This window comes from Cavia porcellus, unplaced genomic scaffold (genome assembly GCF_034190915.1).
Source record: "Cavia porcellus strain 051 isolate PalLab524CR breed Dunkin Hartley unplaced genomic scaffold, mCavPor4.1 scaffold_14, whole genome shotgun sequence".
Taxonomy (NCBI): Eukaryota; Metazoa; Chordata; class Mammalia; order Rodentia; family Caviidae; genus Cavia; species Cavia porcellus.
The window spans coordinates 37746657-37771220 of NW_026947497.1; the positions used below are offsets into that span (position 1 = coordinate 37746657).

Sequence of the window (24564 nt, forward strand, 5' to 3'; positions counted from 1 at the left end):
GGCCTGCCTTGCCCCCATTCCAAAGAATTTGACTACGCCTAAACCCCTGGCAATCTTCCACTTTTCTCTCTCTCCTCTACCATGGCGGCCTCAAGATTGTAGTTTTTCTGATTAATCATGTATTTAATAAGGACACCAGACGCTGTAGTATTTTAGCAAATTAAAATTCCGGTGTCCCAGAACATGTTGGATAATTATCACACTCTAAAGCCTAAAATTTGACTTGGTCACTTTCCTACTCTAGAGGAGTAGGAGTTGAGTCTGAAGCTCTTTGGACCCCATGACAATGGCAGCATGATTTCTTTTAGAGGAGGTAAGAAAAATCCTAATTTCTTCCAACAGTGGCATCTTTTTGGGACGGATAAGCAGATGCAATGACAGGGTGAAAAGAAAATATGTCTTTGGCACAGGCATCCTCTAGCCGCCGCGAGTGAGCCGTACCCCTCCTTTTTAATGGGAATCGGCAGGGCAGCAGCCTACGGTCGATTTATGGTCAGCGTGTGTCTTCCGCACGGTACCCTCCAGGAGCCTCGGCCAATTAGCTTTTATTTTCTGCTGAAGCCGTTAAAGCCACCTCAATGGAAACGCCCGGCGAGTAGGCCGGGGGGAGGGGTCCAGACAGGTGCGCCCCATTTGGAAATACACAAAGGGCCGGCGTAGCGACCGCCGCGGTGTCCTTGGCAACTCTACGCACGCGGCCACGCGGCGCACAGGGCGGACGGCGCGGCGCGCAGGTCGCCAGCGTCGGGTGGCGGAGCTCCTCGGCCTGCTCCCTGACACGGCGCCTGGGAAGCGCTAAGCCGGTTCCCTGGCGCTGTAGGGAGTTGTAGTCCGCGCGTCTGCCGGGTCCTCCCTCGCGTAGGCCGGCCGAGGCGTCCCCGCCCGCCGCACGCTGACTTCCTGTCGCTGCCAAACTACATCTCCCGCCGTCCTCTCCGCGGTCGGGCCAAAAGCGAAAACAAATTCTGCGCTGCGAGACTGCTGCCCTCCGCCGGGCGCCCCCACCCACCCACTCCAAGCTCCCCGCCCCTCCGGCGCCTCCGGCGAGGTGGGGAAACGAAAAGCAGCGGCTTTCTCTTTTGGTTTCCTGGGCTCCCGGCGTGGGCTGTGCGCGGGGACGTAGGCCTCGCTTCACAGGAGCCGGCTGGCGCCCAGCTCCTCTGTCGGAACCAGGGAACTTGTGGGGGCGGCGACCCCCGCGCCGGTGCCCTAGCTGGGCAGCGCGGCCGTCGGGAAGTGACTTCGCACTCTCGGGTCGGCTTAGAGTCCCTCCCAGACCCGGGGCGCGTGGTCCCTGCGGGAGGTGGCCGCGTGCGGACAGCCATGCACTAGGCAGGGCCCCCTATGCGCGCGGAGAGCGCGGGCCGCCGCCTCAGGCCACCGTCGCCGCCTGCCGCCCGCCGAGTCCGTGCCGCCGCCCGCCCCGGGCCGGGGCGTCGAGCCGCCGGCGACGCGGCCATGTGGGGCTAACCCGTGCCGCGCCCGGCCTGCAGCGCGCCCGGCAACATGGAGGCGGCCGTCGGCACCCCCGACGGCGGGGAGCAGGGCGGCGCGGGGCCCTGCGAGGACGCGACGCCCATGGACGCCTATCTGCGGAGACTTGGCTTGTATCGGAAACTAGTCGCCAAGGACGGGTCGTGCCTGTTCCGGGCCGTGGCGGAGCAGGTAATGTTCTGGGGGCGGCGGGGCGGGTGGGACGCGGCCTCCTACGTCCGGGCCGCGCGTGGCCCGGTTGTCGTCACAGCGGCCCCGTGGAACGTCGGAACGGGCGCGCGCGTGGAGGGCGACTTGTGGGGCCTGCTCTGCGGGGGGAGCGACCGCGGGGCGCCGGGCAACCTGCGGGTATTGAGTCCTGTGTTCCGCGTTCACTTTCTCGGCTGTGCGAGCCGGCGGTCCCAGCCGTAAGGCGAGTGTTGACTGGAGGAGGCGGTGCGCCCGACCTCTGCTTGTGGGACACATTTTTCCTGCTCCTGCTGCTGGACTTTGGAATGCGGACTAGTCAAGCTCACCGATGTCAGTGAAGCCACAGGGCAAACTGCCTTTTGCGAAAGCCGCCCTCTTGGAGATAGAGAATATTTTCAGTCTTTAGTAGATTCCACAGTTAAATGTTTGAGCAGGCCGAGGAGGTATACTAAAAAGAATTTACTTTTTTTTTAGAGTAGTCTTTTTGTGTCAGTAGGAAGGGGCCGATCTTGAGTAGGAAGTTTTTCCCCTTTCAATGATAGAAACCATTCCTAATGTAGTTGCTTAGAAAGATGTTCCTGATTTTTTTTTTTGACAGCTTATCCCATGTTACATAACACTATATGTTGTAGGTATGCAGTCACCAAAACCCATCTTATATTTGAAAAATAACCATTGGCAGTAGTTGGATGAAAGTTTCGCGTTACTGCTGTGGTGTGTATTTTCATACCTTTCGAAGTTTGCTTTCCTTTGGTTGAAGAGCTGTGCCTTCCCATCTCTGGGCTCCTCCCACCTTCACCTCTTTTGAATGCTAAATATCTTTGCAATTTTTTTCTTTGTGAGTAAATATTTTCCTCAACTAGTAGAGACTAGTTCTCATTTTTAAACCATCAGTAGGCCAACTTATTTTTTAAAGAACTACTTTCTTCAGCTGTAGTCTTTTTTTTCCCCCCTTTAAGCAAGCAATTCATTTAGTATACAGAAGCCTTTGCATTGTGATGCAGGCATTGCTGTTGCAACATTTTCCCTAAAAACTTGTCTTTTTCAGTTTTTATACGCCTCTCATTTTCAGAAATTTAGAATGTTTCATTGTGCTCAGCCCTCAACTGTTAATTAGGTAAACCTGCCCCATTTGTGAATGAATTTTTCTTATCTTCATCTGTTCCACTTCCTCTGTCTCAGCTCTCTTGGACTCCTTAGTACCTTTGGAAGCAGAGGAGGTGAAAGTGAAGTCGACTCGCATTTATTGTATACTGATAAAAAGAATTTGGTTAGGAAAAAGTTGAGGTTAATATTGAGAGTTCAAGCCCACGTGTCCAGGTCCTACTTGTATTGAAGCAGCAAGATGGATCTGTTTCAGTATTATATGCCATAGATACTTGGTGAACTTGATTAGCCTTTCCATATTGTAGTGGGAACTCTTTTTAAGAATATTTAAGAAGCAAGAACTACATGTTTGTTACATTAAAAACATTCACATCAGAAAACACTTTTTTTTTTTAAGTAAGTTGTTTGGGGTTTAGTTCAGGACTGCCTTCTCCATTTTACGTGACTGAGTACATTGTGCTAAGCTCAAGATTGAACTTGGGGAGCACTCAGTGGTTAAGTAGACATCTGTTAAGGGTACAACCATCATGGCCAACCTCTGTCTCAGGCTGCCCTTTTAAAAATCCGTACAAAAGATTATGTTTTTTTTTGATCAACAGTTTCTCTTGTAAAGTTACCATAAACATCATTTCCAAGGAGTGAGTTTGTCCTCTAAATAGCACTCTTTAAAGATGGGGAAGAGATTTCAGTTAGGAGTAGTCTTTCCCTCCAACTTACCTGATTTAGATAGTCCCTGTTTGTGGATTTGGACCTGCAGGAGGTCTGACCTGAATCTGCTCCTAGTCACTGAGCTAAAAATAGGCCACTCTTAGAGGACTTGCTGAAACAGTGTGCATCAGCCTTTCCCAGTGTTTGTCACTATCTTATTGCAAGTAGTGATGGGAAAGCCTTTTTCCTACTTTTAGCTTATTTTCATTTGTGTAATGATTTACAAAAATAGATTGAACCTACCTGAATTCTTCCTGAATGTACCCAAATTTGCACAGTAAACTTTTTTTTTTTGTGTGTGTGTGTGTGTGTGTTTTTCGTTTTTATCGGTGTCAGGGATCGAACTCACGACTGCCTGCTTGCAAGGCAGGCGCTTATGCTGCTGAGCTAAATCCCCAGCCCCCACAGTAAACTTTTTAAATAACTGTCATTCAATTTGGGTTCTCTTGCAGTGTTGGGCATTGTAGATTATTACTTCACTACAGCAGAAGTTACTGAGAGGTTTGCTTCTGAGCAACAGGTTCAGATTGATTCTGTGTGGTGACATCTTTGTTAAAAGTGGAGAAAATCCATTAGCTATTCCTTCCATTGTTCTTTTGTGGGAAGTAAACTTTATTAACTAACGTCTGCCACCTGTTGTTAGGTAAATGGCTTTAGCACTAGCTTCACTTTGGTAATGGCAGGAAGGCCTATCAGATGACGAGGTGGCTTACTCATACTAATAATGCCTTGATTCAGTTCCTATGAAAGAAATGCTGCTGAATGTTTTTGGTTGAATTGGTAAAAAATATTTCTGTGGTCTTTCTTAAAAATACATGGTTATCCTTCTGGTAATGGAAAGTAACAAAGAATGTGTGAGGCTACTTTTTAATACTGTCCCGAGAAGTGAAGGTGCAGCCGGTTAAGCTGAAAATCAGCCAGTGCGCTGAACAAACTGAATTGCAGAGCTCAGCTTCAGTGTCTTAGTGTAGTAGGACACACTGGTTGTCCAGGCAGTTTTGCCTGTGGTTCTGTGGGTATAAATGAACTTGGCTGTTAGCCAGGAGAGCTGTAAAATGGGCATCTGGAGCCTTGTCTTTGCTGAATTCTCTGCTTACCCTAAACATGAGGAAGGGAGACTCAGTTATTTAATAGCTATAACTTACCTCCTTCACCTTTATTTAGTGATGAGGCCTCACTCTGTAGTCCAGGTTAGTTTCAGACTAGCTATAAAGTTCAAGTTAGATTTGAACTTGAGATTCTGTTTGCCTCAGCCTCCTGAGTGCTGCAATTGCAGGTGTGCACCACCATGCCCAGCTGGCGTTGTAACTTTTATTTAGTGTTGTGGTGTTGAGGTTTGAAACCAGGGCCTTTGCACTGAGTCAGATCCCCCACCCTTTGTCTAGTGTGAAACAGGGTCTCAGTTTTGCCTAAACTGTGCTCAGATGTGTGGTCTTGGCTGAGATTGCAGGCGTCACTATTCCTACTTTGGAACTGTAACTTTTAGCTTTACTCCTGTTAAACATACATTCTCAAGAGGCCTTGATAGTAGTTTGAAATGTGTTATTTCTGAGGGATGATTGTGTGTGTGTTAGGTATGAGGGTATGTGTTTAACCTTGACTATCTAGGTACTAAGAGTATCTGCATTTGAGTTACCTAGTAATAGAAAAATATTTTATAGTCTTTTTTCTAAGCATGCTAAGGGCTAGCCAGCTGATTTCTAAGTATTGATAAAAATATTTCAATTCAGAGCCCAATTTTATTAAGAGACAAAATGCCAGTAGAAGTTATTACTTTGTTGAATTGATTATTTAACAGGAGGAAATAGAGGTCACAAAATGAGAGGCTCTCAAATGTGTTTTTTTAGGTTGGTTTTTTATGATTTTGAGTGTAAGAACAAATCCCAGGCCTCTTGAGATGATGGCACATAATCGTTTTTGCATCTTTCAGGCTGTTCATTTGGCTGTTCTAAAGAATACTCAGACGTTTTGTAAGCTTTGTAACTAAGGGGTTATCTAAGAGTACCTTTTTCTGAAAAAACCATGATATGAACTTAAATGTTGACGTACACTCACTAAATACAGGTTTAAGGATCCAAAGAGGTTTGCTAATGAAGTTGCCTATTTGTTCCTTCTTTTTAGCAAAGTGTAGGATGGAGGCCGAGTACTGCACAACAGGGATTTTGTTCTGTCTTATGAAACACAAAGTTGTTAGAGCAGACAAGAGAAGAAAGTGTCTTTAAGTTTACAAAGAAGTGATGTTAGTGATCTAAAAGAGAAATGATAGTATATTCTTTATGGAGTTGACTTCTGGATTACAGTATATTGCTGTTTCTGTATGTCATGTCGTACTTAAAAGAGGAGGTGAGAGTGAGTAAAAATCTTGGAAATATAGAAAGGGAAATGGGGAGAGATTGCTGTTTATTGGCTGTGATGTTACTTTTAGTGTGAAAAGAGCACTAGGTTATAATTTAAATCTACTTTGAATAAAATGCTTAATAGGTGTTGCTTTTTCTTTCTAGGTATTGCACTCTCAGTCTCGCCATGTTGAAGTTCGAATGGCCTGCATTCACTATCTCCGAGAGAACAGAGAGAAATTTGAAGCGGTAATTTGTAATTTTAAACAAGTCATAGTGTCTTGATTTTAAATTAACATTTCTGGCTTTCAAAAGTGTTTGCGTGGAAGTTTTACAGGCTGTGAAAATAACCCTTGTTAAAAAGAACTTTGTTGAACTTACATCCATCTATAATCATCAGTTGCAATATTTTCTGGACTGTTACTCATTTATTCATAGAGCTTTTTGAAAGCTCTGCTGAATATAACACTGAACTTTGGGGAATGGAAGAGGATCTGGATCAGGGTCTTTACACAGTGTGTGAACTTTCTTTGATGTGGTTGGAGAATTGGGTATTGAGATTAGTAGTAGTTTCTGTATTGTTAATTTCCTATGAGTTAAAGAAGTTCCACATTTGTAGTATAAATGAATGTCCTGAGCATAAGTAATACCAAATTCCTAATTTTATCAGAAGCATTTACAGATTTTTAATTTTCAGAGCTTATTGTGAAATCATGTATTAGAATACTAATTATGTAAATTAATAGTTAATAAAATGTTGTGTAGCAACTTACTATAATTTTCTCAGTAGTATGTAGTTGGCTGTGAAATAAGATGCCACAGTGACCTATTTTCTTTTTATATTCAAAGCCTTATTTATCAGGTTTTAGTTTATGACCTAGAATTATATAACTTGATGCCTTCAAATAGTATGTGCCACCCCCCATTGACTGGTAAAGAACATTAGCACTTTGCAAATAACTAAATGTTGAGTCCTTTGTTTGAGTGTGCTCTTGGGTTGCTGTTCCCTAAATCCAGACAAATTCTGTGTGCTGTGGTCTAGGTTGGGCCATAAGATATTCTGAGAAGTGTGACCTGTTTGATCAGGTGGTTTGAAATCTTGCCTTGTTAAGAAACTGGTAATGTAGATGACGAGGGTGTGGTGGTAGTGAAGAGGGGAGGGATAGGATAGTCTATAAATATTTAAAGAAATTAGAGGTTAATTAATCGGCCCCAGAGGGTAAAACCGCATGGATGATAATGACTAATTTTTTTTTTTTTTGGTCTTTTTTGAGACAGTCTCACTGTGCAGTTCAGGCTGGCCTTGAGCTCATTTTGTAGCCCAGGCTGGTTTTGAACTCAACGATCCTCCTGCCTCAGCTTCCTGAGTACCACCATCGAGCATGTGTCACCATGCCCAGCTCGATAATTGTCATTTTTAATATTGCTTGAATATTAATTGAACACTTGTTGGCATACTTTGTTCTAAGCGCTTTGCGTATAGTTAGCTCATATAATCTTACGAGATATGATCAGAGGCTGACGGCTCCAAAGGGGTTTAGTTTTATGCTTATTACAATAAAAACTTAAGTGGGAAAGGGTAATGACTTGTTGCTGACATTGTTCAGCCACAGGGCCTATACTGGACACTCTGCTTGAGGCTGAAATTGATTGCAGGTTTGTGTTAGAATGCATTTAGAGCTCTGCCAATTTTAAGTGGTTCTGGTTTGTTTAAGGTTTGTGAAATAATCTAATATGGGATAATTGCATCTGATTGGTATGATATTTAAAATATGTATTGAAACTTTAGATAACTTGGACATTTTTATATATATCATTTATAAAAGAATATTCATCTTTAAAAACACAGGTAATTAAATTTTTTGTTGTTACTGGGGATCAAACTCATGGCCTTGTACTTGCCAGGCAAGTGATGAGCCACCGAGCTAAATTCCTAGCCCTTTAAAAGGTTTTTTGAGTAGGCAGTTTGTGTTAATATTGTGAAATGTGTGACTTTGTTAACTGGGGTTGTAATTTAAATGAAACTGAATATAGTGGGTCAGATGAAGTTTTAGAACTTTCTCAAATTAGTGCAGTTGCTATGAGAAAAACAGAAAAATAGATGATTATACAGCTGAAAAAAAACTCATTGTATAGAGTGAAATAACGATAAAACAAGCTGCATTTAAAAAATCTTGCTTACGCTTAAAAATGTCTTAAAACATTAGTTCTCATTTTTCTTAGTGTAACGGACCTAAGAGACAGTAAATACTTACATTTGTGTCATTAACATATGTTTTTCTTAGCTAGTGTATTTATTTTGTTGTATACAAAAGCCACTACTAAATTAATCTTAAAGTACTGCTTTCATCATGTAGTTTCTCAGTTCAGAATGTCATCTGCAGTGACCTTGAACTGCCTTTCCTGTCTAGTCTGAAAGTCCTGCCATGGATCGAGGCCTTCTGTAAACAGGCCCTTTGATAAGCTTCCTTTCTCACCTCAGCTCCCTACCAAGTTGCCCCAGTCTAGCTGGCCAGGCTGCTCTTGTGTTGGTGACATGTATCCACTCCCTGTATCCATCTAGATTCTGGTCACTCTTCATCTTGAGTGACTCCTCTTCCTTGAAACTTTCCTTGACAGTGCTTCCTCCTTTAAATTCTTTTGTATGTTTATGGTCTTTAATACTTTGGATTCACTGTCATAGATTACATATTTTATTCTTATGTGTCCTAGGTTTGGTTAAGAACTCATTTCAAAGTGAACGTTATTTATACAGTGAAGCAGTTAACTCTTGTGACATATTTCATAGATAACATTCCTAATAGACTTTCTTATTTTTTTTTTGCAGTTTATAGAAGGTTCATTTGAAGAATATTTAAAACGTTTGGAAAATCCACAGGTATGTGACAATCTTTAAATATATTTTCTGTATTTATATATATCTAAATAAGGTACTTAAAATTGATTAAAATGGAAGCTTAATAGTATTTTTTTTTTTTTTTTGTCTTTTTCATTTTTTTGTCGGTACCAGGGATCGAACTCACGACTGCCTGCTTGCAAGGCAGGTGCTTATGCCGCTGAGCTAAATCCCCAGCCCTGAAGCTTAATAGTATAATGTGTGGGGTTTTTGATGACAGTGTGCCTTATTTCCTCAAACATTTTTTACAAGTATTTATATACACATATTTACAACATTTAATTGGTAGATGGAGCAATTATACAAAAGGTTACCTACTTAAAGGCAGAGTCAGGCTGTTTTTCTGTCATATCAGCATGTGACTGACTTTAGTGTACAAAATCCTAGCAATTTTCAGGATGCTGTGTGGGACTTGGTGGACAGGCAGGAGTTTGCTTTGTAATTTAGGAAGTTGAGAAGGCAGAGTTCTCTCATAAAGGTTCCATTTCCCATGATCAGTTTCATAAAGGGTAGAGATGAGAGAGAAAAAGGTGGCACTTCTACAAATTTCTCAGTCATGTTGAAGTTAAAAGACTTTTCTGCTTATAAACTGTTATCACTGTAAAAGTTGAAGATGTAACTTAGAGGCAGACCATGTTTAGCATGCAGAAGAACCTGGGAAGGGTTTGCAGCATCACAAGAAAATAAAAAGCAAAACCAAGAAAACCTCCAAACACCTTTTTTTTGGAGAAAGTTTCTTTCAAAAAAAAAAAAAAAAGTTCTTTCTATGCAGTTCAAGCTGTCCTTGAACTCACTATGTTGCCCGGGCTGGTCTCGAACTTACCGTGATCCTCTTGCCTCAGCCACCTAAGTGCTGGAATTATAGGCATGTGCCATGATACCTGGCACTGTAAATGTCAGAAGTGCCCTTTAGAATGTTAGAATTTTCCATCATCCATTATTACAGTAAATGAAAAAAAAAATATTGACTAAAGAAGTGAAGGGTTTTGATCCCATAGTACTTAATATGAATGCTTGAAGGCAAAGAATTGCTAGTGACTGGGGCTAAGTGAGGTAACCCAAGTGTGTGTTTAAACCACCAAACATCCTGTGCAAAGTAGGAAAGTATATGTGCTATAAGTAGGACAGATAATAAGTCAGTCTGTGCTGTTTTATTTCCAGCAGCTTAGACAGAGCTTGAGAGAGAATTCGCATTTGATGTCTTAAGTACATTAGCTTGTAAATAAACAATGTCTTGGCTGAAGGGCATTCCAGCCAGTAAAAACTGAGCAAAGGAGACTCAGAAAACTGTTGTTTGTGTGGAGAGCGTGGACCCTATGAAGTTAAGACATACAGAGAAGCTGTTAGCAGTGGCACACACCTGTAGTCCTGTCTGGACAGAAGGCTGAGGCCAAGATGAGAAGAAGAAAATGAATAGGGAACATAGCTCAGTACACAGGTCCTACGTTCAATCTCCAGTACTGCAGACAAGAACTTAAAGTGTCTAATTTACATGTAATAATTATACATATTTATGACATTTCATTACATGTATACAGTATGTAATGATCAGGGTAACTGGTATGTATTGCTTCAAATGTTTATGATTTTGTTGTGTTGAGAACTTTGAAAATCTACTCTGCTAGTGATTTTGGCTCACACAGATGTTGTCAGCCCTCATGCTGCTGTGCTATAGAACATTAGGATATATTACTTCTAATTGCACTGATGTTCCCATTAATCATCCTGTCGCCATCAGTGCCCTCCACCCAGGCTCTGATAACCATTATGCTACTTCTGCTTCTGTTGAGATCAACTTCTGTAGCTTTCACAAGTGAGAGCCTGCAGTATGTTTCAGACCCACTTTTAAAACGCTTTAGCAATTGTTTAGTGTATGGAAAATAGGTGTCAAACTTTGTAACTACAGTTTCATTCCAATTTTGAAGACAAATAGCCCTCTGAAGACTTTTTCTTTAAACCTACCCTACCTGTATTTTTGAGTAATTCCAAAACTAAGTTATATTCATGTTACGATCACTAGTTCATTTTCTTGAAGTTTACATTTTTATCTTAGCTTGTTAGCCTCTGAAGGTAAAGCATATATATTTTTATTGATTCAGAGTTTCTATAGCATTTCAGTTTGTTGAATGTTAAATCCATATTGTGTTATTTGTGACACACAAAGAAGATGGAACACCAGGATGTTAATAGTTATCTTCAGGTAGCAAATAGTATAGGTGAACTTTACTTCCTTTTCAGAAAATACAGGAAATGTGACAAAGGCAATTTACTAATTTGTACATTAGAAAACTGAATGGTAGTCCATGTCTGTAACCCCTGGGCTCTGAAAAGATGAGGCAAGAGAACAGCAAGTTTGAGCCAATCCTGGACAACTTAGCAAATCAGTGAGATAGTGTGTCAAAAAAAAGACTGGGAAAGTAAATGTAGCTCAGCGTGAGGGCCCAAGGTTCGGTCCCCAGTCTTGGGGTTGGGGCGGGGTGTGGTACGCAGGCAGAGAAAGGACTCTGCTGTTTCTTAATAGCTTTTGCACAGCATTTTAGTCTCTTGGGCCATAAAGGATTCAACTAGGATAGAACATGATGGAGGGGGGGAAGGGAGGAAATGAGGCAGTGTGAACTAAACTGAGACAAATTTGATTCGAGGATTGATTGAAAAGAAAGCTTTGAGCACCTGGGTAGACTGCCTGGCCAGATTCCTTTATGAAAAAACAAATCTTTTTCATGGTGTCCCACCCGGTCTTCCCTCACCTGGTCAAACCTCTTGTCCATATAGGTACTTTCCAAAGAGTTTTCTTTATTATTAGCAGCAGATGTTTATAAAGCTTTGTTTTTTTTCCTCTCCTTAATATACAGGATACATTCAATGAAAACAAATAGTAGTGAATCTACTCTTATTTCTCATTTTGTCCTACTTGATCCTTTTAAAAATGTATCAGACTTTTTCAGAAAATTTTTTTGGCTTTATTAAATTATATAATTGATACCCAGTTACACAAAACATTATTCACAATTTGTTTATTTGCTCACAATAAAACTTGCCAATCCTTTTTTTTTTTTTGTCTTTTTCCTTTTTATCAGTACCGGGGATCGAACTCACTGCCTGCTTGCAAGGCAGGTGTTTATGCCGCTGAGCTAAATCTCCAGCCAATCTTTTTTTTTTTTTTTTTTGGTCTTTTTCATTTTTATCGGTACTGGGGATCGACCACCTGCTAGCAAGGCAGGTGCTTATGCCGCTGAGCTAAATCCCCAGCCCCAAACTTGCCAATCTTAAACATATAATTTGGTAAGAGTTGACAAATGTATATAGTTGTGTAACCATCCCCACAATTGTAGAACAGTCCGTCACTCCAGGAAGTTCCCTCATGCTGTTTGTACTTGATCTCCTACCTTTATTCCCTGGTTTCTGGTAGGCATTCCTTTGCTAGTTTTGGCATTTTAGGTGCATATGAGAGACTATATAACTGGTAGTATTATGTATTTGGCTTTATGTATTTGGCTTCTCTCACTTAGCATAATGGAAACACCATATGATTCATTGTTGTGCATAGTGTTTATTTTTACTGCGGAGCTGTTCACTGGATAGAAGTCCTACAGTTTGTCTCTTCATCAGTTCTTTTCAGTTTTGGGTTATTAAACTGAACCTGCTATCAGTATTTACTTATATGTCTTTCTGTGGATGTATGTTTTCTTTTCTCTTGGATTAATGCCTAAGAGTAGAATTGCTGGGTCGCATGGCAAATAAATGTTTAATTTAGAGAAACTGCTGAGTTATTTCCCAAAGTGGCTATACCATTTTACTTTCTTAGCAGTATGTGAGAATTCCATTTGCTCCACCTTTTTGTAAATGCCTACTGCCCACTGTGAGTTTTCATGTGTATGTTGTGTATGTGCATGTGTATTGGGAATGGAATCCAGGATTTCCTGTGCTAGGGAAGTACTCTTGTACTGAGCTATATTCTCTGCCCTTTTTATTTTGAGGCCGAGTTTCCCAGTTTGACCTTGAACTTGCAATCCTCTTGCCTTAACCTCTGGAGTAGCTAGGACTACAGGTGTGTTCTACCATGCTGGCATAGCCAACTTCTGAGAACTGTTAAAATGAAAAGTGTCTGGGAGGAAAGATTATCCTTTTCTGAGATTAAACCATTGTCTAAAATGTATTCCTTACTTGTGTGTGTGTGCTTGTGTTTCTGTCTTGGTTTGCTTCACAGACGAAATGGTAGTGTTTCAATTTCTGTAGCTCACTGTTTTTCGGTGACTTTTGGTATTATTAAGTCTTTACTAGTTTCACACATCCCTAGAAATATGATCATAAATGATAAGGTTTTAAAATATGGATGCATACAGAATAAAGGGTTAACATAATAGTTCTTCCTCTAATTTTCTCTCTACTGTCAATTTAAGATCTTTGTAATTTTTTCCCTGCACACACAGAGGTACAGATACATATATCTTGTCTTGCCTTTTACAGAGATAGGGTTATTTCACTGTGCTTTTATTTTTTTTTAACTTAGTAGATTTTAGTTATCTTTCCAGGTCTTCATGTGGATGTACTTCATTCTTTTCATTGAGTGCATGACCATTTTTTTTTTTTTAATCGGTACCAGGGATCGAACTCACGACTGCCTGCTTGCAAGGCAGGTGCTTATGCCGCTGAGCTAAATCTCCAGCCCCAAGTGTATGACTTTCTATGATGCACTTGAATCACGATTTATGAATTTCTAATAGGTTTTTAAAATGCACATAGCTCATAATGATACCTGTATTTATATGTACTTTTGTAGACATGCAAAGATCCCTAGTGGTAGAGATATATTAGTTGAGTTGCTGAGTCTGTAAATGTGTGTGGGCACTCAGTGTTGCACATCTGTACTTTTATCTGCTGGGGAAGTTGAGGCAAGAGGTTCAAGGCCAATGTGACAACGTAGCCAGGAGCCCGTCTCAGAAACAAAAAAGACTAGGGATGTAATTTAGGAGAAAACTTCCCCTGGATTCACTCCCCAGCACTACTACCACTAACAAATATATGGGCATTTAAAATTTTAATATATCCAGGCCATTTGTCTTCCAGAAGGCCCAAAGGGACTTTCTAAAGAAGTATAGGATTTCCATTATTTCAAAATGATTGCTAGGACAGTGTTGTCTATATGTTCATAAACCATGAAGATGAGACCCCTGCCCTTTTTTATGTTTTCTGATTTTATTGCTTCTGTTCAGCGTTTAATTTTCTGGATTCATACTATGTGCCAGGCTCTGTCCTGGGTGCTAAGTTGGAGGATTACCATTGTCTTCAACAAATTCTTGATTTGTAGATGCTACTGTACGGTCTTGCCAGTCCAGAAGGAGCTATCATTGCACCTTATTTCTGTTACTAAAAGGTTTTGCAACAGACTTGCACTCCTTTTTTAGTATGTATTATAAATACATACTAAATTTTATATACATGTTCTTATAATTTTCACAATACTAATAGTATTACTGGTTTTGTAAACTCATTAGGTACAGTGTATCATGAAGATATGCATAAGGAATTAAGTATATTTTAAAATGTATGAGACACTTAAGTGCCAACTTTGTTTTCCTTCAATACAGGAATGGGTAGGACAAGTGGAAATAAGTGCCCTTTCTCTTATGTACAGGTAAGCACTGTAATAGCAAAAGTGAAAAATAAGATCACCGGAAATTAATATCTCATTGTATTATAAGTTTTAAAAAGCAAAGTAAATTTATATCTTGGCTCTAAATTAAAGGCTTTTAAAGTCATGAATTAGATTTTTGCCAGGGTCAGTGTTTAGATGTCAGTATTTAGAAATTATAATTTTCTTTCTTTTTTTATTGGTACCGGTGATCGAACTCATGACTACCTGCTTACAAGGCAGGTGCTTATGCCGCTGAGCTAAATCCCCAGCCCCTAGAAATTATAATTTTCAAAATAGTCTTTGAAAAGGGTAGAGGAAAATTTTTAAACCATCTCCTATAATTTATCACTTACCAATCTTACAGAGAAATCATTACTTTTTCAGGGCCAGTAACACTGAACAGCAAGTAGAACATAACATATTATTGTTTTACTATTTTTGTCCTTGCAGTTGTAAAATTATTATTTTAGAAAAGACCCTTTTAGGCATTTTATAGCTTAGTTATTTTCTTTTTTTTACTGCTATATTTCCAGTGCCTAGAACATTGCCTGGTTCATATTGGACACACAAAAATTGATGAATGAATTAGATTTAAATTCATATATATTCCTTTATAAGTAATTTCTAAATGTTATTTCAGGAAAGATTTTGTAATCTATCGGGAACCAAATGTTTCTCCTTCACAAGTAACTGAAAATAATTTTCCTGAAAAGGTAAGAATTTCTAAGTATTTGTAAATAATTTAAGTAAAAGAATCACTTAGTTGCTACTTTGCTTAAGGTGTAATTTTAAGTGACTTTTTGAAATCTTTGGAGGTTATAATGTTCTGAGTTTTTAAAAAGTTACTGTTAATCATCACTTAGTTATATTACTTTACACAGCCTCTCCCATCACTATGTTGAACCTTCTTATGGTACTTTGGTGGAGCCATTAAATCGAGACATTAGTATATATGTTTTGTGTCAGCACAAACATTAAGCGGTGAAACAAGTTGTGCAAGTAGGCTCTGCTTTACATTCAGGAATACTTTGGTAATCATTTGTTTTTTCCATTGTAAAGATGGTTTTAGTGGCAAGGATGTTATTGCATCATCTGGTCATAAAAACAGACAGTGGAAAAATTTTTTGAAGCCAAAAAGAAGAAAAATTAACTGACTCATTATAGGAGAATTTTGTTTTAATTAGCTGTTTTCAAATTGTGCAGGCCAGTTGACTTTTGTGTCATTATGCTAGTGGTGGCGAAGTGGGAGAGACTGCATATTTGTACTGTAAGAACTGGGGGTTTCTGCAGGACTGTACCCTGGTTCTGGCTTTTCCAATCACAATTTTTGATAAGTCTAGCCAACATCAGTGTAAATTTCTTTTCTTTTCTTTTTTTTTGTCTTTTTGAGACAGGGTCTCACTATGCAGTTCAGGCTGGCCTTGAGTTCACTTTGTAGCCCAGGCTGGTCTCGAACTCGCAATGATCCTCCTGCCTCAGCTTGCCAAGTGCTGGGATTACAGGCATGAGCCACCACGTCTGGTTAAATTTCTTTTCTTTTCCTTTTTCTTTTTTTTTCCTTGAATATGCCAATCACTGCTTTCAATCCTAGTTTATATAAGACAAAGAAACACCTGTAAATCATGTGATTCTTCGTATGTTACTGTCCATGTTTTTATTAAACTTTGAAACCTAATCTACCAGTGTGTATATTTTACATTCATTGCTACACTTTAGGTACACATAATGATCACTTTTAAAATAGGGAATTTTTGTCTATACAGCAGATTCTTTTTTTTTTCCTCTCATTTTCTCTATCTTCCCTTCAATGCATCTTTTCCTCATTTACAAAAGCTTTGTTCCATTTTTCTCTTTTCTGTACACATAACATAGCTTTTTAGAAATTAAAATTGCAAAGCATAAAAAATTTATATTCAACTGTCTCTTAAAGGTTATCATTGATGAAGTTTTAGAATATTTTCAAATCTCAGCTTTACTTTGTTTTTTTAAGTACTTTAAATCATCTTATTTTCACATAGTATGAATTTTTTTAGTGATCCTATAAGCTTCCATTAACTACTAAGAACTTTGTAATTTAATAACCTTAAATTAAACCTTTTTAGCATACTTTGATAATATGAGCTTTAGGTTGCTTCTGAAATACTTTGTTTGAAAGTGATGTAATTCAGAGGCATTGGAAATACAAGTTGTTTTGTAAATACACATGAGGGGCTGAGATATCTTGTTTTCCCTCTTCAGGTGTTACTGTGTTTTTCCAATGGAAATCATTATGATATTGTCTATCCCATAAAGTATAAAGATAACTCTGCTATGTGTCAGTGTAAGTATCATTTTGTTTTATATAAAAATTACATTCCTAAGCTATACAGTCATAGTAAGGATTTTTCTACATTTTTAAAATTGCTAGTGTATAATTGGAAAATCCAAATGACTGAACAAATTTGCCTTTGGTTCTAGGACATGGTTTTGTCGCCTTGGCACTACTGACAAAAATTTTGAGTCAAGTTTTCTGTCATGGGTCCTATCCTGAGCACTGTACCATGTTGGGTAAAATTCCTGGCCTCTGGAAGAAACCAGTAATGCTCTTCCTAGTTGGGATAGCCAGAAATATTTCTAGAGGTTTTTCAAATATTTCCTGGTGGGAATGAATTTTCTCCTCTTTGAGAATACTGATAACTGCTCTAGAAGAAAAATGGTTCTTAGCATTACCCTGATTTCTCATACAAAGCAGTAGTGCTGGGCTTGTAAGTTTTTCTTTTGTCCCTAAGCTAGTGGTAACCACTGCAGAGGTGTGCAATAAAATGTTAAAAATAATTTTAAGTGAAAAAGGTTCCATTTTGAGATAGGAACAGCTAGCGTCTATGCTAAGCTATGTCTCCTCTGTCTCCGAACTAGTCAGAGTTTTTGCATTTCAGCTTTGTGAAATACAGCTCTTAGAACCTGCCTATTTTGTACTTTTGAGAGTGATTTATCATAGGGGTGCATTGTTTGTTACCCGAACGGTGAAAGGTGGTCTTTGAGAAAGAACTCTTTTCTGGAGATTCCGTTAGATGGCAGGTGTCTATCGTCATGAATTCTTAGTGTACCTTTTTCCCAAGCTAACTGTGTAAATGAAACCTTGTGAGAGTTCTAAAATGCATGGGATTTTGAACTTTTGGTAAAATACACTCTCCTGTTGTCAGTTTAGAGGTTAAAAAATTTTGTTAGTCTTGGATTTCATGGAGCAAAAAAAAAAAAAAAAAATTTTTTTTTAGTAAATTGAAGCAGCAAAATTGTCTGAATAAGAGTCTTTCCTTCAGTAGCTAACAGGAATATGTTTTGTGTTTTTTTTTTCCTTGTTTGTTTTGTTTTGTTTTTTGTTTCTTTATGTGAAATTGAAATGTGAAGCTAGATTATATAGTCACGTAAACATTCCATGCTTTCTACAAATCTGAGAAGTCTGTTAGCCAAGATGTACTAGTGGGAAAGCTAAGATAAGAGCATCCAAGTCTTTTGAATTGTCAGCTAACATGTTCCCTACTACTTCACATTCTTCCCTCCACCAATCTTAATGTCTGTTAATGTTATAGTTAGGCATGTTGTGTGACATCATTCAATCTTAATTTCTTTATCTCTACAACCAGTAAGGTACTTTTGATGCTGAGATTAAATGTGGATGATACATAAAGCTTAGCAGAGTGTGTGAAATGTAGTAATTGCTTGGTATGCATATTTCCTGTCATCATACTTGCATGATGTCTTTTCACATTGCTGTTAGTTTTTTTTTTTTTTTTTTTTTAGAAGCTCTTTTTTTTTTTTGTCTTTTTGAGACTGGGTCTCTAAGCAGTTCAGGCTGGCCTTGAGCTCACTTTGTAGCCCAGGCTGCTCTAGAACTCGCAACGATCCTCCTGCCTCAGCCTCCCGAGTGCTGGGATTACAGGCGTGAGCTACCACGGCCGGCCTAACGTTGCTGTTAGTTTTAAACATGGTAGTATTTTATTATTTCAAACTATTTACCTGCACAGATAGAAATTCTGACTGCCCTGTACACTGATTAAATGTTAATACTGACTATGAGATGATGCAGATGTCTAGTTAGGAATTTACAAGCCTTAGCTATGCAGTCACATTTTCCTTGTTGTTACTTCTTTGTGTGTATGTGTGTTTTGTTTTGTGGAGACAGTCTTGCTATCTCTTATTATTATTTCTTAAAAAAATACCTGTGGTTAATGTTTCATGAAAATCTGTTTAATTGCAGCCCTCCTTTATGAATTGCTGTATGAGAAGGTGTTTAAAACTGATGTTAGTAAGATCATGCTGGGACTAGACAGCCCCGAAGTAGTTGATGAAAATAACAGTGAAATATCAGATTCCGAGGATGACAGTTGCAAGTAAGAATGAATTTAATAACTTGTAATATATCTTTCTAGTAGCATAGAGACACGTGTTTTCTCACATATTAAACTGTATTCAGAGAATATAGTAATCTGCCATAGAAATTTCTTTATTGCTGCCACTGGTTTTTCCTAACTTGTATTAGGAACTAACTCTTCTTTTGAAAGTTGGTTTGGAATTCATGTTCCTATAAACTGGATGAGTATTTGTAGAATACATTTGTTCCTACCTACAGATACATATTGTAAACCTTTAAAGTTAACTTGTCAATTATTTACATATCCAATAATGGGAAGTGACTATTTTGATTTCTTGACTTTATAATTTTTTTCCTTAGATCTGACTTTTCTTTTTAGATACTAAAGCCCCACGTTGGGATTATGAGTATCTGTGGGAGCAGCTCTGTGTAGATTGTGAATAAACACCTTGTAATAGAGTTACTGAGACCTTTTTTTCCCTCTGCACAAGATATACAGGATGAAACCTTAGGCTATAGATATCCAGAGTGGTTTTAATCTTGGTTTCCTGTCAACTGAATAGACTTGGGACAAATTCAAGTTGTCTGAAAGAGCTTCAATTCTATACAATTAGGTAGTTTTAATATTTACTCTCAGGGGAAAATTTATGAGAACCAAATGAGGTAGCGTGTATGGTGCATAAGTATATTCTTGGATTCAGTGTCCAACATAAACTAGCATAAGAAACCAATCCCATTACCTTGTCTTTAAAGCTAAAAGTAATTTTTTTTATGAGAGTATGAAAAAAATAATTTTGTTTTTTAAATGAGAGTATGCTTGGTGTGTTACACATGGTGAAACTAGATAGAAGTTAAGCCTTAGAATATTGGATTGTTTATTACAGAAATACTTTAGAAAATATATAAGTGTATGTCGTGACAAATTCAAAACATTTGTTGATAGAAAATGTTTTGATCCATTTTGAAAATTGGGCCACCATTTCTTTATAATTTGAATCACTATCTGCTATTGTAAAGTTTAATCCTAGAATACACTGACTTATACACAGATTAAAATTCTGCTTCATGGTTCTCTCCAGGCACCTGTATTATTAAGATGTGTAACTGAGAATTGGAGAAATAAAAAGAGTGACTTTCTGTTTAAATTTACCGCTTGTGCCTGGGAGGGGAAGGACTTCTGTGCCTTTTGGCTTCTGCTGCTGTTAGTATTAGAAGCAACTCTGGGATGGTGATTGACAGGTAGATTATGGAATTAAGGGCAAGTAAGTGGGAGAACTTTACTGGGGAGGTGGAGCAGGCATGCAAGAAGATACCTGTGTTATTGTGCTCAATTTAAAGAGTATCCCATTATAGCTCTTGGAATATAGATTCCCTTTCCATTTTATTATATTTTTAAAAAATGGGTCATTTCTGAGTTCCAGAGCTCAAGCTTTAATTAGGGAAGAAGCATACCATGTAATCACATTAGGATGTAGAGACATGGAATGGTAGTATAAGGAGTGAGGACCAAGAATATACTGTATACTCCTGCTCTTATGCCTGCTGGGTTCTGTTCATGTTTATATTGTTGGGTCCTGAAGTACTGGAAATGATGGATGACTTTTTAGGATGGACTAGAATATTGCTACATTTGAGTGAATGCCTGGAGAGTATCCTGAAAACTAGAGATTGATTAATTAAGGAAAAATCATAGGATAAAATGTAAGGGCAGCAAAACCTGTCAATTCTCACTTGGCCTGTCATCGTTTTTTCCCAGCCTTATCAGCCTGTTGTCCACCTTAGGGTCTTTGCGTATGCTGTTCTTTTGCGTGTGCTGTTCTGTTCTGTGTATTTGGAATATTTCCTTTGCGTGTGCTGTGCCCTCTGCCTGGAGGCCTTTCTTTCCTCATCCTAGTTTCTATTCTTTTAGTGTACAGTTTTTCTTTATTTCACCTGTAGCACTCATTGGCATCATACGCTTGTAACTTAGTTTGTGTCTGCAGTCAGTAAATTATACATTTTATATGGCTAGAGTTCTTATATGTTTTCCTCACTGTTGAACCCTAGCACCTTCATAATGTTTAGATTCTGGTATGTAGTACACACTCAAACACTTGCTGGGTAAATCAACTTAACATATAGATGTGCCTAGTTAGTGCATTTAGAAGGCTGATGATAGTTCTTTGATTTTATTGAAGATTATTTGATATGGAATATGGGATTCAACCTGTGTCCTGCAGATCACTTTTCCTTTTTTTCTTTAATATAGTAAAAAGTACAAATCGTTACTTACATATATGACTTATTTTTTATGTGGCTCAAGATACGTGTGACCCAGCAAGCCAAAAGGTTGGAAACTCACAGAATACTGTTTTTAATAAAAGAGTTGATAATGAATATTCCTTTAGTTACTTTTTGTATTGGACTCTTTTTTTTTTTTTTTTTAAAGTAAGGACTTGGCCTGTGTATTGAAAGAAAAATTTTGTATTGAGTCTCATATAAATTAAAGCATTTTACCCACCCAAATACTATTCTTTTCTGTGTACTTGGTACCTAACTTCTATCTTAAACACACACACCCTTTTAGTCTATATAGACTCTTAACTTGTATAAGGTTACTTAATAATGGTATATAGCTGACTTGAGATTTTTAGATGAGATTAATTGTATGAAGTACATTTTTCTGCTCCTAATTATAGTTATATCTCTCCCTTTGTAGGAGTAAAACTACTACTGCTAATGATGTGAATGGATTTAAACCTTTGTCAAGCAATGAGGTATTTTAAAAAAATGATTCTATTAGTACTTCAGTATAAAAAAGCATATAATTTATAGTCCTATTTTTTGGGGATACATTTTCAGTAGATCATGATCATCTATAAGTAAAGTAGTGAATGCATAGTCCTATTTTTTCTTTATGTCCGATACATTTTTGGTTGAGTCATGATCTTAGGAGTGAGAAAAACTTTGATGTCCTTTTTTTGTGTTGCTTTTTTATTTTGTGATAGAATCTTTCTAAGTTACTCAGAGTAACTGGAACTTGTGACCCACCTGCTGTAGCCTGCTGAGTAGCTGGGATTTAAAGATTGTGTGAACCACCATGCCCTGCTGCATTGTCCTAACTTTTTGAAGTTTTAGTTTTCCATTGATTTTACTTTTGTGTACATCTCAAACAGGATCACTTGTAAAAGAATTAGTGTTAATTGAACTTTGTGACTTTCTTTGTTCAGCAGCTGAAGAACAATGGAAACTCTACCAGTCTGCCTCTGTCTAGAAAGGTTCTTAAGTCACTCAACCCAGCAGTCTATAGAAATGTGGAATATGAAATTTGGTTAAAGTCTAAGCAAGGTGAGTAAACATTCTGGGCTCTTCAATAAGTTTGTTTATGGCATTTGAAAATAAATAAACTTTGTACTGATTTTTTTTTTTTTTTTAAAACAGCTCAACAAAAACGTGATTATTCTATTGCTGCTGGTTTACAATATGAAATTGGAGATAAATGCCAAGTAAGTGATGAGTATAGAAGAAGGAAAAGATTTTTTATAATCTTGCTTTTTTCTTGAATATGTTGTTAATTTGGACTTCAGAATATATTTATCGTACTAATTCGCTTTTTGACACAGTTACAAGCTAGAAGTTGCATGTGTCCCATAACATGAACTTTTAAAAACAGCTCTGCTTTGGAATTGCATACCTCAAAGAAGTAGCAGTAGCATTTTAGATGTTTAGATATTTTACTTAAAGTTGGCAAATAATTTACTGAAGTTGAGGTCAAATTGACTTTTAAAGGTCCATTTGTTTTGTTTATGAAAGCCTTTCTGGAGATTTTAGTTACATTTGTAATATTTTTCTGGTGGCCTGAGGCAGGAGAATGAACCGTAAGAGGAATTTTACCTTTTATTTTGAGTAAACTACTACACTGGCTTGAACCACTTACTGATTGGTAGAGAAAACAATTGGATGAGATTGGTGTTTCTCAATATGGGCAATTTTTGTCCCCTGACCCCTAAGCTACAACAGTGCCTGGAGATATTTTTAATTATCAGAGCTGGTAGGTTGCTTCTGACATGTAGTAAGTTTAACCAAAAAAATGGGAAATCATCCAGGTAATACGATGTTACAATTAAAGAAAAAATTTTAACAGTAAAGGAGGCATTGCTATTAATTCCTCAAATATATTCCTTCTCGCTTCAGATACTTATTCCATCACTTTTGCTACTTTCTGGAGAGGTTCTGGAAGTTCTCTTTTTTGTCTTTAATTGTGCTGTCCTGGCTGCTTTGATGTCCTGAGCTGATTTAAACTGTTTACTTTTCACGATGATTTTGACTGTGGGAGAGCCACAAGTCACATGGTGCAAATGCAGGGAGTAGGTGGATGAGGTCACCTTTTACTGTTCACATGAGCCTGACTTTCTGTTGTGTGGCACTTGACAGCATCATTCTTCATATTTTTGATCACAGCATGAAGAGGACTTATCAAATTGTTTCAGCACATGGCAAGAATGATGGGCTAAGTATATTTGAAGTGAGGAGGGTATTTTGAGGGAATTACTATGCATATGATAGGCTGCACTTTATATGTCGTGTTGCGAGGTGGCCCTGACTCGAACATGTGCTTAACTGCTGGCTTAACTGACAGTGGTGCATGTATGCGTTTTCCGTTGGGTGTCATCGGTCTATACTGTTTAGTCATCCAAAGGTACAGTTACACATATACCACCAGTGGTTCAAGCACATGGGCACGTGTTCCTGGCAATCTTGTTACCAGTTTTCACATTTTGTGTCATGACAGCACAATTAAAGACACAAGAGAGAACTTCAAGAACCTCTTCAGAAAGTAGCAAGAATAATGGAATAAGTGTCTTTGAAACAAGAAGGAATATTTTTGACAAGGATTAACAGCAGTGTGTTCTTTATTATAAAGAATTTTTAAAAAATTAAACTATTCTATCTCACTGTGGATGTTTGGCCATTTCTTTGGCCTAACCTAGATGCAAGCTTTAAACATATATACTGTAATGCATAGGAGGGCCTCCCTTCAATTAAGAATTATGTAGGTCAAAGTGTAAGAAATGCTAAGGCTGGAAAACTGTGGATAACGTAATGTCAAGGTCTTTTTCTGTGTTTATGAAAAATACCATTTCAAAACCAAAGACAAAACCACATATACACAAAAGAATTGTGATAGCTAATTTTAATTATAAAAGTTTTCATCAAAAAGTGTCATATTTTAAAACTTACTTAAAACAGCCATTGGCAAAGATTTCTCTTGATATGTAGAGAACACTCATTTACTTTATGACAATTTGATTTGTATGAAAAAACAGTATCTGGCTGGGATTATATCTGTGGCATCAGTCACAGAGTTTACTTTAGGAACTTTTTTTTTTGTACCAGGGATTGAACTCATGACCTCATGTTTGCAGATGAGCACTTAAACCGCTGAGCTAAATCCCTGGCTCTTACTTTAGGAGCTTGTAACCGTACTTTGATTCTGGAGTATTTGAAAAGTGAGGAAGAAGATGATATCATTCATTTAGATGTTTCTGTGTGGAATTTTCAGAAATGTTCTAATTGCAAATTGAGTTGAAGTTTTTACTACACTTAATTTGAAAAATTTGAAAAAGAACAAAAGACACAAGACACTTAACTCAGGGCATAGAGGCCTTCCTTGCTTCTCCCTTTAACAAAGAAAGACAACTGCTTATCTTAAGTTTGAAATTTCTTTTGGCAAGATAGATGCTTTGGTAGATGGTAAAGCTAATACTTGTTTTAGTTTTTTCCCCTTTGTTTCTACTTTTATTTAACCATGTAGTTTGGGTAAAATTTAGTTGAAATCTTAACACAAAAGACTTGTTTACTTAAGTGT

At 38.1% G+C, this 24564-nt stretch overlaps 1 protein-coding gene across 2 annotated transcripts in view; it reads left to right on the forward strand.

The window, feature by feature from the left end:
• Positions 1–1366: 1366 nt before the first annotated feature.
• Positions 1367–24564, forward strand: part of Otud4 (OTU deubiquitinase 4) — a 42623-nt gene continuing 19425 nt past the window's right edge. Inside the window, exons 1-10 of one of the 2 annotated variants that reach the window (XM_005006786.3) lie at positions 1367–1665; positions 6000–6083; positions 8662–8712; positions 14319–14365; positions 15006–15078; positions 16604–16685; positions 18603–18735; positions 21415–21472; positions 21926–22043; positions 22137–22201. In XM_005006786.3, the coding sequence (XP_005006843.2) occupies positions 1507–1665; positions 6000–6083; positions 8662–8712; positions 14319–14365; positions 15006–15078; positions 16604–16685; positions 18603–18735; positions 21415–21472; positions 21926–22043; positions 22137–22201 (870 nt within the window). In that variant the 5' untranslated portion in view covers positions 1367–1506. The remainder of the gene's footprint in view (positions 1666–5999; positions 6084–8661; positions 8713–14318; positions 14366–15005; positions 15079–16603; positions 16686–18602; positions 18736–21414; positions 21473–21925; positions 22044–22136; positions 22202–24564) is intronic. The other variant, XM_003476794.4, reaches the window with a different exon arrangement.